The sequence below is a fragment of the Bos javanicus genome, chromosome 6 (genome assembly GCF_032452875.1).
Source record: "Bos javanicus breed banteng chromosome 6, ARS-OSU_banteng_1.0, whole genome shotgun sequence".
Taxonomy (NCBI): Eukaryota; Metazoa; Chordata; class Mammalia; order Artiodactyla; family Bovidae; genus Bos; species Bos javanicus.
Window position 1 is genome coordinate 13,422,650 of NC_083873.1, and position 13,218 is coordinate 13,435,867.

The 13,218-nt window shown below is 36.2% G+C and overlaps 1 protein-coding gene across 5 annotated transcripts in view; it reads left to right on the forward strand.

Moving 5' to 3' along the window:
- The window catches only part of ZGRF1 (zinc finger GRF-type containing 1), a 55,653-nt gene that overhangs the window by 41,960 nt on the left and 475 nt on the right, over window positions 1-13,218 (forward strand). For 3 of the 5 annotated variants that reach the window (XM_061419354.1, XM_061419357.1, XM_061419355.1), the window contains exons 20-29: window positions 131-245; window positions 1,309-1,571; window positions 2,862-3,021; window positions 6,515-6,592; window positions 6,793-6,940; window positions 8,520-8,647; window positions 10,316-10,439; window positions 11,742-11,918; window positions 12,054-12,188; window positions 12,906-13,167. In XM_061419354.1, coding sequence (XP_061275338.1) covers window positions 131-245; window positions 1,309-1,571; window positions 2,862-3,021; window positions 6,515-6,592; window positions 6,793-6,940; window positions 8,520-8,647; window positions 10,316-10,439; window positions 11,742-11,918; window positions 12,054-12,188; window positions 12,906-13,167 — 1,590 coding nt within the window. Of the gene's footprint in view, window positions 1-130; window positions 246-1,308; window positions 1,572-2,861; window positions 3,022-6,514; window positions 6,593-6,792; window positions 6,941-8,519; window positions 8,648-10,315; window positions 10,440-11,741; window positions 11,919-12,053; window positions 12,189-12,905; window positions 13,168-13,218 lie in introns of those variants that run through there. The other 2 variants (XM_061419356.1, XM_061419358.1) reach the window with 2 other exon arrangements.

The following is a 13,218-nucleotide window of genomic DNA, read 5'->3' on the forward strand; positions in this document are numbered from 1 at the left end:
CATATACTTAAGGGTTTCTTTTATGTTGTGACTAATCCATATAACTCTGAGTTATATGGACATTTAATAGTTTTTTTCTAATGGTCCATTTGTTTACATTAAATGTTCATTTTTTGTATTCTGTCTACAGCAGTGGTCCACGCCTTATTGGTTTGTAATGCTAGCACAGAGCTGACCACTTTAAAAAATATTCGGGACTACTTTAATCCAGCTACTCTACCTCTAACACAGTACCTCTTAACAATGTAAGTCATTATTTACCTTTGGGTCATTGGTATTCAAAAATGGTGACTAATCATGAAAATGAAAATGGAGTAAAAGTACATTACACAAATTTTTGCCAATGAAGTGTTAATTTTCTTTGGGGGATTATGGGGTTCCTCCTCATTAGTAATTAAAAAGAGAAAGGGGAGGTACACATCATTTCCCAACAGTTCCTCTATTTATTTATTTATTGTGGCTGGGGCTAACAAGGATACTGCAGATATTTTTCCTTTTTTACGGAATAATTTATTAAGGATCTTTTGAGTGTTTTTACTTTTTTATTTATCTGTACTTTTATGTTGCAAATTATTAAACATTTAAAATTATGTAACATTTTACAGCTTTAATACAGTATGGTATTGATACTGATCTTATTCTTGACATAACCTATATCTTCATTTTTAATTTGTCAACCACCTTGTCCCTTTCTTTAAAAAACTGGAAGTGACATGTTGAATTCACTGTAAAGTGATAGAAAAAGTCTACATTCTAATTTGGATTGTTATGATCTAACTTGTGGTATTTCATTTTTTTCACCATAATGAAGTCCTAGGTAAAAAAGTAAATATTCTTATCCATTATGTCATTTATCTACTTTGAAATGAATTCAGTCTTAATAGAAATAAAACCAGTTTATTTCCATTTTACCTTAAATGGAAGCTATATTAATTGTCTAAGTTGATTTTGTTTAACAGAACATGGGCTTTAAAGTCAGCTTATACACTTATTAACTGTGTGCTTTTGGGGGAATAAAAGGTTAATATTTCTGTATCTCTATATGGGATAATTAAGTACTTAGTATTGTGAAGATTACATCAAGTAATATAAAATGCTTAGCATGATGCCAGCATATAGTAGGTTTTCAACAAATGTTCTGTTTTCATCCACCTTCCTCCAAACTGGGGTATATGTTCATTTATGTCTCCAAAAAAATATTCTCTGTGATGCTTATTAAGTGAAGGCTAAGTTACAAATAGGTCTACTTACCTGTTTCAAAAGCCTTTTATTTAAAAAAAAATCTTTTTCACGCTGCCTTTTTACTAGGTCTTCATCAACTACAACGAGCAACAAGAGAGTCAATAAGAGAAAGTTTATCCCACCAGCTTTCTCAAATATCAGCACAAAATTTGAGCTACTCAGTATAGAAGCAACATTGAAGTTGGCTAGTGAGTTAATTCAGGTGCACAAGTTAAACAAGGATCAAGCCGCAGCTCTAATTCAGATAGCTCAAATGATGGCATCACGCCAGAGTGTCGAAGAAGCGAAGGAACTGGCAATTGATACCCTCCCTATCACGATCATACACGGTAAGAAGCAGGGAAGAAAACAGTTCTAGTAAATACATTGTTATATAAGCTTGTGTCACTCAATCTGCACCTTTGTAATTTCCTAGTCAAACAAGATTCCAGAATAACTCAATAGATTATTTCAAACCTGAATCCCCTTTAGTATCTTTCTCTCTAGATTAAGTGATTTTCTCTTAACCGTCCTCCCTCTCTCTTACTGTTTCTTTCCCCCTATTAGATCAGTCACTGAGATGTTGCTTCTAGTTTCCTATTTTTCATATTGATATTTCATTTTCATTTCATATTTTCTGTCCTCTCCCACCCATTTGTACCCACTCAGTCCAGGCCTTTAACATACCTCCATATCGCCTAGTTAGTGAGAGTGTGGGCTCTCTTAGCTTTAATTCCCTCCTCTGTAAAATAAGGTTTGATAATAGCATCTGTCTCATAGGTTTGGGGGATCAAATGTTAAATAGGTAAAGAGCTCAGAATGGTACCTGGCACACGGGAGGCACTTAGTAAAGTCAGCATGTATGTGTTACCATGATCTCACACAGCTTTCTAATTGATCTGCCTTTACTTTTTCCTTTTTTCATATTTTCACTCAAGTTGTTCTTCAGTTGCTAAGTTGTATCCAACTCTTTGCAACCCCATGAACTGCAACAAGCCAGGCTTCACTCAAGTAGTTTTTCTTTAAAAAAAAAAATAATAATAATCTGATTAAGTCAGTTCCATTGCTTAAAATTCTTCATTGATTTCCATTGGCCTTTAAGATATAATTCAAACTTTTAGCCTTAGCACGCACAACTCTGTGATTTATCCCCTTGTCTTCTTTGTCAGACCACCTCCTCTCTTGCCTTTTTGCTACAGGCCATACAGAAATATTTACCGGCTTCATGCTTTGTCACATCTCTGCCTGGGATGATCCTTTCCTTAAGAGTTGGGATATCTTACCCTGGAAGACTTAGTTCTCCTATTCTTTTTATTTTCAGGAAGCATTCCCATCTCCACCAAAGGAAAGAGAGATGTTCTTTCTCTGATGCCAATAGTGTTACTTAACCGTATTGTTTTATCATTTTTCTTTACTTGTCTGTCTTCCTAAGTTGACTGTGGTCTCGTTAAATGTGAAAGTCTTTTGATTATCTATGCATGTACTCCTTGTGCTAATTAAACACATGGTGGGCATGCAATATTTTTAAATAAATTAATTAAATGAAGGAGAGAGGGAGATGGATGGATATTTCTTGTGCTTTTCAGAAATTTATTTACGATATTGCCTTTACTTTTCTTCCTCCCCTTTAAAATAATTAGGCGTTTTCGGAGCAGGAAAGAGTTACTTGCTGGCTGTGGTGATTTTGTTTTTTGTGCAACTATTTGAAAAATGTGAAGCTCTTACAGTTGGAAATGCAAGACCGTGGAAACTTCTGATTTCTTCTTCTACTAATGTAGCTGTTGACAGAGTGCTTCTTGGGTAGGTAGGACAGGAGTATTTAAGTGCCTGATGTTTTAGGTGGTTGTTGAGAGGCGGTCTACCATGGGCCCTGAATGTCCATGCACATTTGTGCTGGGCATGCCGGACAGGCAAGGCCTTTGTCTCTGACTCAAGAACCAGAGTCCATGAAACAGGAAGAGGCTGACTTAATAGTTTGTAAGCAGGATAAAATACGTACGAAACCTGACAGTTTTGACACAGGATGGGATACTCATGTAAAAATCTAGCTAAGGACATATATAGTTGGGGGAGGCAATCCACCATGCATGCCCTGACCACTCTAACCCAACACATTTTTCCCAGTTGTGTTTGCAGTAAGCAACCTTCACTGATGATGTAATATCTCCCTCCAGGACCAAGAGCAGAGTTGCTGATTTCTTGTTAAAAAACAGTGGCTGTCCAAGCTCAGTGTTCTTTCCTACAGCTCAGTCCACGCAGTGCAGGTGTCCATCTGATTCTCTGTGTCTCCTCATTCAACTTGGGGACCACAGGAAACCACTGTAGATACGTTAGTGCCTATGCTGCTTCCTATGCCAAGAATAAAAGTCCTTTGGCTCTGACCCAGGAGCTTAGGGTGACTACTTTAAAGTAGGCTAAAATTGCAGAACCAAGTTACAGGTTATTCTCTCGTCTACCTGCCCATATGAACACATAATACTAAAATAGCTGAACAGTTTGATTAAATTATGTTTTGGTTTCAATAAGAGGGATCCACCTCTAGTTTTACCTTTATCCCATCCTTGTGCCAGAATCATCAGGTTTTTGTATGTGATTTTTTTCCTTGTTGCTGTTGTTTAGTTACTAAGTTGTATCCAGCTCTTTATGACCTCATGGACTGTAGCCCACCAGGCTCCTCTGTCCATGGGATTTTCCAGGCAAGAATACTGGAGTGGGTTGCCATTTCCTTCTCCAGGGGATCTTCCCGATCCATTGTTCTAGGGATTTAACCCAGGGATTAAACCCATGTCTCCTGCATTGGCAGGTAGATTCTTTACTACTGAGCCACCAGGGAAGCCTGATCTTTTTTCCTACTTACAAACTAAAAGGTTAGCCTCTTGCTGTTTCATGGAAGCAATAGTGCAGTCTGTTACACAGGGTAAAATTTTTGTGTAAGATTTTATTAAAAACGCAAAGACAGTATTACATAATGTTTTACCAGTATTCCAATGTTTAATGATCTGAATTTCAACATAAATGATAAAGCTTGATTAGGGGAAATAATCCATTATTTATAAGTATAGCCTTTTTAAAAATTAACTTTTATAATTGCATTAGGTAACGGGTATAGTAGAAAATATGCAGACCTCAATGGCACCCCACTCCAGTACTCTTGCCTGGAGAATCCCATGGACGAAGGAGCCTGATAGGCTGCAGTCCATGGGGTTGTGAAGAGTCGGACACAACTGAGCGACTTCACTTTCACTTTTCACTTTAATGCATTGGAGAAGGAAATGGCAACCCACTCCAGTGTTCTTGCCTGGAGAATCCCAGGGACGGGGGAGCCTGGTGGCCTGCTGTCTATGGCGTCACACAGAGTTGGACATGACTGAAGTGACTTAGCAGCAGCAGCAACATTTTATTATATTTCTTTACAGACTTTCAATACATTCACACACATTCATTTTGTTTTCCAAACTTAGTTTTCAACAGTATATACTGTTTGTTTTGTGTCCTGCTTTTTTTTTACTCAAAGATTATTTCTTTATGGTATTAAATCTTAGAAACCAAAATTTTCATAGCTCTATTATATGTCATGATTTTTGATCTATAAACAATTTTTGTACTATAAACAATTTTTGATCAGTAAGGTCTTTACAAGCTTTTGCTATTATAAATAATATTGTAACCAAGATCCTTAAACATAAATCTTTGCCTCCATTTTTGATTCTTTTCTGAGGACAAACCTAGGCCTAGAACAAAAGATATGAACATTTTAAAGCTTCTTGATAGATTGCCCTCTAGGCAAGTTCTACCTGTGTGTACTATTCTAAGTAATCTAAGACAGTGGCTGAGGACATTTTTTGACTCAGGATAATGAACAGTTACTTGGGGACAAACTGGAAAGAACTTGAGATTGCTTAGCTTGAGATAAAAATTTAACTCTGTTTAGTAGAGAAAAATCAAGAAGCTAGAAGATTGAGGACTGACTATGAAAGGTAACAAAAAACACAGAAGAGATTCTTTGATGCTTAAGCCTCTGATGAGGGCCTGAGGACTGTGGACTGCAGTTAGGATCTGTATTTATCCCAACTGCATCTATGCTGGACCCAGACATTTCTTCACACTAAACTGACATTTAGCTATGTACTTGGGTAACGCATTTCAACTGCAATGGACAGAATAGGATGAAGAATTTCTTGAGAAGAAATAAAATATTTTTTGCTCCATGATGAGGATACTACAGTGTTCTCATAGAATTAACACACTTATATTGAAAAAAATATATAAACTAGTTTTTCAGACTGAAAAATAGCTATTATCCAAGATAAAAACTAAAAAAGTGCAAAACCTGAAGTCTGTTCATGTATTGCTTGACATTAAACAAATTGCTTCAGGATTATCTAGGAAAACGATGTTTGAAGAGCCATAGTTCCTTTCGTTTTCCAGTTCTTTATCCCCCATTTGAGGTGATAGATGTTTCAGGAGTCCGGATGTTCAGTGAGTCCCTCCTCCGTTCCTCACATAAAGCGGGAGCTGTAAGATACGTAAGAAGGAAGGGAGCTGAGGGCTGCAGCTGCACAAAGCCCTTACTAGGGGGTCATGGATGTGGAAGAACAGTCACCCGTATCTTTTGGAGGTAGACAGACTTGCCCAGGTTTGATTCATGATTGCCTCACTTATTAGCCATGTGGCCTGACTTAGCAAAATACCTGACTTAGAGCTCTGAGTTTCAGTTCCTCATCTCTAAGATGAGATATCGTGCAGAGCTGTAAGGAGTATTAAATTATCAAGGCAACGTATATAAAGAGGCTAACACTCTTCCCACTAAATCTTGATGCTAACTATATGGTAGCTCTTGCTTTCCATGATGTCTTTAGGGCAGTTTTGTCTTTTTTGTTTATTTTTGTGGGGTTTTTTTTGGCCATGCCATGCAGCTTGTAGGATCTTCTATAATTCCTCAACCAGGGATGGAACTGGGCCACAGCAGTGAGACCACAGAGTCTTGATCAGTAGATTGTCAGGGAGTCCCTAGGGCAATTTTATTTGTGATAAATTCTAACATCAGTATTTTATGAACATTTCATGAGCCCTCAACATAAGATAATACATATTTTTAAAATTCTCTGAAACACATTTTATAAAAAGTTTTTCAGCTACATTGCCTTTGAGTTTAGGCATTTCACATTAAACTACGTAACTATAAAATATATTGTTACACAAAGTTATTTTAATAATGTGTATATTATATGAAAGTTTGTTTTAGATTCTGTTTTCTAAATAGTCAATCTGTTTCACCCTGTTTTCTTTAAAGGCTTCTTAGTCTTGGATTTGAAAAGTTTGTCAGAGTTGGGAGTGTCAGAAAGATTGCCAAGCCAGTTTTACCTTACAGGTAAGAATGCCAAATTCCAAAAGTCACAGAATGTGCACAGAAGTATAATTTTACATAACTCTTACCTTAAGTTTGGTTTTTGAAGAAGACTAGAGAAAGCCTTTTTCTTGGTGTTAATTTAGGAACTCTTGTGTTTTGCTTTTTTGTGATACTACTAAAATAGAATAAAAGGGTATTCTTTTATGTCATTGTTTTTTAAGTTTGTATGCTGGCTCAGAAAATGAAAATGAGCAATTAAAGGAACTGCATGCACTCATGAAGGAAGACTTGACTCCTGTGGAAAGAGTCTACGTGAGGAAAAGTATTGAGCAGCATAAACTGGGGACCAATAAAACCCTGCTGAAACAGGTGAGAGGAAACAGCGTCAGTTGTTTATTTCTTTAATTTATGTATACGATTTATATTATTTTTATTCCTATTGAGAGGAATATTATTCCTATTTTATTTCCCTTAAGTAAATTTAAAAAAAACCAACTATGATAGCTTAGATTCAACTAAAGTGTGCCTGTCTATGCAATCCATGTTTTATTTAATTGACACTGGGCAAAATATCCAAGTGAATTTTACCTTTGATGCTTTCCTAGAAAACCAAGCCCTTCAGGGTCTGTTTAAAATCTGTCCAAGAACCTGGGAGGCTCAGACCATGGATCCCAGGTGTTGGGAGCCCACATTGGACACACAGGGTCTCTGGCTGTAGCAAGTAGCATCATTGCCTTTATCAAGTTCTGACTCAAGACAGGGTGTCAGCTTTGGGGAAAGAAGTCTTCAGTAGCTTTCTCCTATAAACAAAGCATGGGAGAAGAAAAGGAGGTTGTCCACTTGTTGGACAGTGTGGACATGGGTCACTTTCTGCAAGAGATTTGGGACAATCAACGTGCTTGGCACCATTTCAGTGAGCTACTGCTGAAATACCATTGCTTAACAAACAAAATCTCAGTAACTAAAGACAACAAATTTAATGATTCAGTGATTCTACAGGTCAGTTGGTGTAGGTCAAACCTCTCATTCTGAGAACAGTTGTCTGTGGCATGATGGCCCTCTCCTGACAGATGGCAGAAGTGCAGGAGGGAAGGCTGGATCATATAGATACATGTAAAGCTTTTGTTTATAGCATGTCTGCTAAGATTCCTTTTGCTGTAACAGGTCATATGACCAAGCCCAGCATCAGTGGGGCTGGGAAGTATACTTCATCTACTTCTCTTGGGGGGAAGCACTGCAAAGCCATACAGTAAAGGGTGTGGATGAGTAATAAATACTCTCACGGTGAAGGAGAGAAAATTGGAAATAATAATGTCTACAATAAGTTTTGGTTCCAGGAGTCCTCAAAATGCTTCAGACTAGCTTTTTATTATCACAAGTATGAACTTAACTTCCCTCCTTTTTCCCCAACCAAATCCAGAAGGGCTTAGTTTGACTACACTCAGGTAGTGCAAATTAGTCATTTATGTGAACTACTTGGGCTTCTCTGGTGGCTCAGAGGGTAAAGAATCTGCCTGCAATGCAGGAGACCAGGGTTCGATCCCTGACTTGGGAAGATCCCCTACAGAAGAGAATGGCAACCCACTCCAGTATTCTTGCCTGGAGAATTCCATGGACAGAAGAGCCTGGTGGGCTGCAGTCCATGGGGTTGCAAAGAGTCAGACACGACTGAGTGACTAGCACACACACACTTATTTTACATCCTTATCCAATATACTGATATGTTACTATAATCTATTGCTCGTTGGTGTCACTTGTTCATAAATAAAATTCTTTTAAGAGGAATTCCTTATGTGGGAATAATGAAAATGTAGATGTCAGGTGGCCTATTTTCTGATTGGTGGTGATTAAATTAGGACTAGCTCATTTATGGTTTTAGCCTACAAGTTCTTTGGTAAGTATATTCTTTTGTTTAATAGTTGTTAATAACATTCTCATTACAATGAAGGTTCGAGTAGTTGGAGTTACCTGTGCAGCCTGCCCATTCCCATGCATGAATGATCTCAAATTCCCTGTGGTTGTCCTGGATGAGTGTAGTCAAATGACAGAACCGGCTTCTCTCCTTCCCATTGCAAGGTAACCTAAAAGGTTCTTTTCCAAAGACTCTCGGATGTTACAGTTATTTCAAACATTTCCTCAAACTCTTACCAAACTTTTGTGACAATTCCTAGCAATTCAAGTACTAAACTGATTCTTTAAAAGAATGTGAAAGGAAATTTGAGGGGGGGAGGAGTTCGTATATCAAAATTTGGTTAGATGACACTTTAGACACCTGAGTCACATAATTCATAAAAGCCTTGAAAGTCCTAGTGCTAGATTCTGTTGGAACATTGCAGATCTCTTAACCAGATTAAAGGTGCCTCTTTAGTCACAGTTTAAGAACCTAACTCTACTGAAGAATGTTCTTTAGTTCTTACCTTGATATAATTCCAGTGTTTAGGTTCGAAAATAGTTTTTAGATTATGAAAGTAGATAACATATATAAAGAAAAATAACTTGAAAATGAAAAATTATCTACTAAAATGTAGGAAACTATAAAATCTTCTAAGCTGTCTCAGCCCATTGAAACACTGCTTTTAAAGCGTCTCTTTCTGAGGAATCCTAAAGGCAGAGGAGGGTGTGCTCAACTAGACCAGACTAATGGGCTCGAGTCCTAGGCCCTGTTCTGTCTCCCTTTGTTGTTTTGCGTTTTCCTTCTTTATAGTAAATGTTTAATCTTCTGATTTCCAGTTTACAAGTGTTGAAAATACACAGGAAAGATTTTACTTCACCAGTACTTTCATGTTAATATATTTTGATGCAATATATATGGCAATAAATCTCTACACATCATAACCAAAAGTATGGGGTTTCTTCCCTTAAAAAAATGGGGATGTAACATTAACAAACACTTTTAAAAATAAAGCACACAATTATTTTGGTGAATTTACAGATCTTTTTCCCCAGGCATAAAGGATGAGGGAGGAGGGCATCAACTGTCATGCTCTGGCTGAGACTTGGGAGGTTCCTGCATCAGGGGGCTTTCAGGGTTTAAACTGGGACAGTCCTGGGCACCAGAACCAGTTGGTCACCCTAATCAGGAGCCAGGGATGCAGAGAGTAAGGCCCTGTGTAGAGGGTAGAGGAGCAAATATTTGTGGAGCATCTACTGTATACTAAACACATTACATGCTTAAATCCTTACAACAGCCATGCAAGGTATTATTATATCAAGGTTACTGATAAAAATACTGACACTGTAGAGATTAAATAACTTGCTGTGTCCATAGAATATAATAGAGCTAAAACTTGCATATAGGTTTTTCTACAAAACTTGGATTTTCCCCCACTATATATTACTCCTATTTAAAAAGACATTTAACCCATGAGAACCTAATAGGCTTCATCTCTAAACAAAAGTTTAAGCTAAATGACTTCTAAGAAAGTTTTTAAGTCTTAAGTTTATAGATTCTAAAAATCATTATTCTCAAAGTGTGTTGTGTGAAATACTGATTCCTTGCCAAGGCAGGGGACACTTAATAGGTTTTATGTGGAGACAAGTAAAGTTATGTAGAGGATTCTTTACTTACTGCATAACTTTTTAAAGCCTTTGAATACACCTAGTAGCACTATTAAGCTTTGTATGTTCTCAGTACATTTCATGGTATTCAGATTCTTTGAAATACATTTTAGAAAATAGTGCAGTAAATTTTGTTAATGCATATTTTTCTCGTTGCTTAGATTAATTTGTAGAATTTTGTTTTAGGTTTGAGTGTGAAAAGCTGATACTTGTTGGAGATCCCAAACAGCTTCCTCCTACTATTCAGGGTTCTGATGCAGCTCATGAAAATGGACTGGAACAAACTCTTTTTGACCGACTCTGCTTAATGGTACTACTTCTAAATTCATACAGTTATCATTTATTGATTATAAATGATAGAACATAAAATATATTTAGGGCAAGACCAGGTCCTTGCCCTAAAATTATTTTAATTGGAGTCGTTTAGAAAGTACTCATCTTAAAGATAAGGAGAACACTAATAATCTAACAATAAAATGAATCTTTCCCCTGTGAATTTTAGTAGTGGGTAGTAAGTATATTGATTTTGCTATAAAATAAAAAGTCTATAACGTTTCTCTTATCCATGTCCACTGTTGTAGAGCTCCAGTGCAACTGCTGGGTCTGATGCTATTTCTATGTCCAACTTTTGAGAAACTGCAAACTGTTTTCCATAGCAGCTGTACCATTGTACATTCCCAACAGCAATGTGCAGGAGTTCTAATTCCACCACATCTTTACCATAATGTTATTTTTCATTTTTAAAAAATTAATGGCTATCTTAATAGGTGTGAAGCGGTATCTCATTGTGTTTTCTCTAATGTATAATGATGTTGTGCATCTTTCATGCACTTATCTTTGGAAAAATGCCTGTTCAAGCCCTTTGCCTATTTTTGAATTGGGTTGTTTTTGTTGTTCAGTTGTAGGGGTTCTTTATGTATTTTGGATATTAATTCCTTATCAGATAAATGATTTGTAAATATTTTCTTCCATTTGATAGGTTGTCTGTTCATAAATTTATGCCCTAAAAGAGTTTTGGGAATTGATTTTTTTCTCACATATTTTTCCCCTTTGTCCATGTGATCACTAACCCTGCATTTTATTACATATTATTATCAGAGTACCTTGTAACTTTTCAAAATGTTCAAACAATATTATAGAACATTTTGCAAATAAAGACCAGGAGAGCCCTGAAATAGATGGGAATTAGTTTATGACATGTTAAAAATTGGAAACTTGTTTGAAGATTCAGAGTGAAAATAGCTTGTACCCAAGGAGGAAAGTTAATGGGTTATCACCAACAATTTCTGATTTGTTTTTAAAGAATTCTTTTCAATTTAGTGTTAGGCCAACTCCACATAGGTTCTGAAGGTATAATGTTAGATACCAAATTTATTAGTCTAAGATTTGTTTGTTTTATAATTTTAATATAAAAAGTTTACTATGAAAATATTTTTATTAAATTTTTTTAAAGTTCTTTTCATTTATAGTCCATTTTATCATGGTTGTAATTTATTTACTAAGGGCACAATATGGCAGTAATTTTAAACTTTAAAATATTATTGTGGATTTTTTTCCCCTAAGGAAAAAAAAATGTTTTAATTCCTTATTTTTCTGTACTTAAATTTCTTAGGGCCACAAGCCAATTCTGTTGAGAACTCAGTACCGTTGTCACCCCACAATCAGCGCTATTGCTAATGATCTGTTTTATGAAGGAAATCTCATGAATGGCATTTCCGAAACAGAGAGGAGCCCTTTACTGGAATGGCTCCCAACTCTGTGTTTCTATAACGTAAAAGGACTGGAACAGGTAAATAACATTAATGTTGATAAGAGTCAACACAGTTTAGTTTCCTGTTTTAATTGTATTGTTGTCTGTATGATTTTCTTGGACTTTCTGTATCATTTCTGGGAAATATAATCTAGGTTCTGTTTCTTATTCCAGATTGAAAGAGGTAACAGCTTTCATAATGTGGCAGAAGCTGCTTTTACACTCAAGTTGATTCAATCACTGATTGCGAGTGGAATAGCGGGCTCCATGATTGGGGTGATAACATTATACAAATCCCAGATGTACAAGGTCCGTACTACATATGATGATACTTATCATTATTAAATATTATAATTTCATATTATATTATTTGGTATTACATTCATCGTGCTTTGGGTTGTATTGGTTTGGTGCTAGAAAAGCTTTTAGGACTTTAAGGTATTAAAAAGCAGCATTTAGATTTTTGTCTACTGTGGTTTTTTTCTATATAATTAGATGTAAACCTAACAAGGTTTAATTAAATTCTGTTTACAGCTGTTGGGGCAAAAATGCAAATAAACAAATTAGAGGGAAGGAAATACGGTGTATGCTTTGTGTTTTGGGACAGATGGGATTGAATCTGTTTTCCAAAATGTTCTTTCACTATTGTTATATTTTATCAGTAAATCAAAGATAGATCCCAGATATTAATCTACTCACAGCCAGTTACTTCTAACTAGTTTTAATTTATATTAATTTACTTTTAGGGTTTTTCATGTTTCATTATTAGTTTATCAATTCTAAATTAGCATATCCAGATGAGTTCCCAGCAATAGATAAATCACCACTTTGATTTTGCTTTGCAACTTATATTATCATCTAGTTATTTATCATTTCAGAAACTAACTAAGTCTCTGTGAGTAATAACAAAATGAAAATTGCCCACTATTAGTTAAATGATAAAGGCTGCCAGGGGCAGGTGGAGAGGTGTAGGTTCTTCATGAAGACACTCTGCACTGTGTGATTCTTGCCATCTTTCCTCTGTAGCTCTGTCATCTACTCAGTGCGATGGACTTCGACCATCCCAACTTGAAAGCTGTGCAGGTGTCCACAGTAGATGCTTTTCAGGGAGCTGAAAAGGAGATCATTATTCTGTCCTGTGTAAGGACCAGACAAGTAGGATTTATTGATTCAGAAAAAAGAATGAATGTTGCATTGACCAGAGGAAGGAGGCATTTGCTGATTGTAGGAAATTTAGCCTGTCTGAGGAAAAATCGACTATGGGGGCGTGTGATCCAACACTGTGAAGGTAAAACAAAAATGTATTTAATTCAAGCATTTTGAATTAAAACTGACTTTT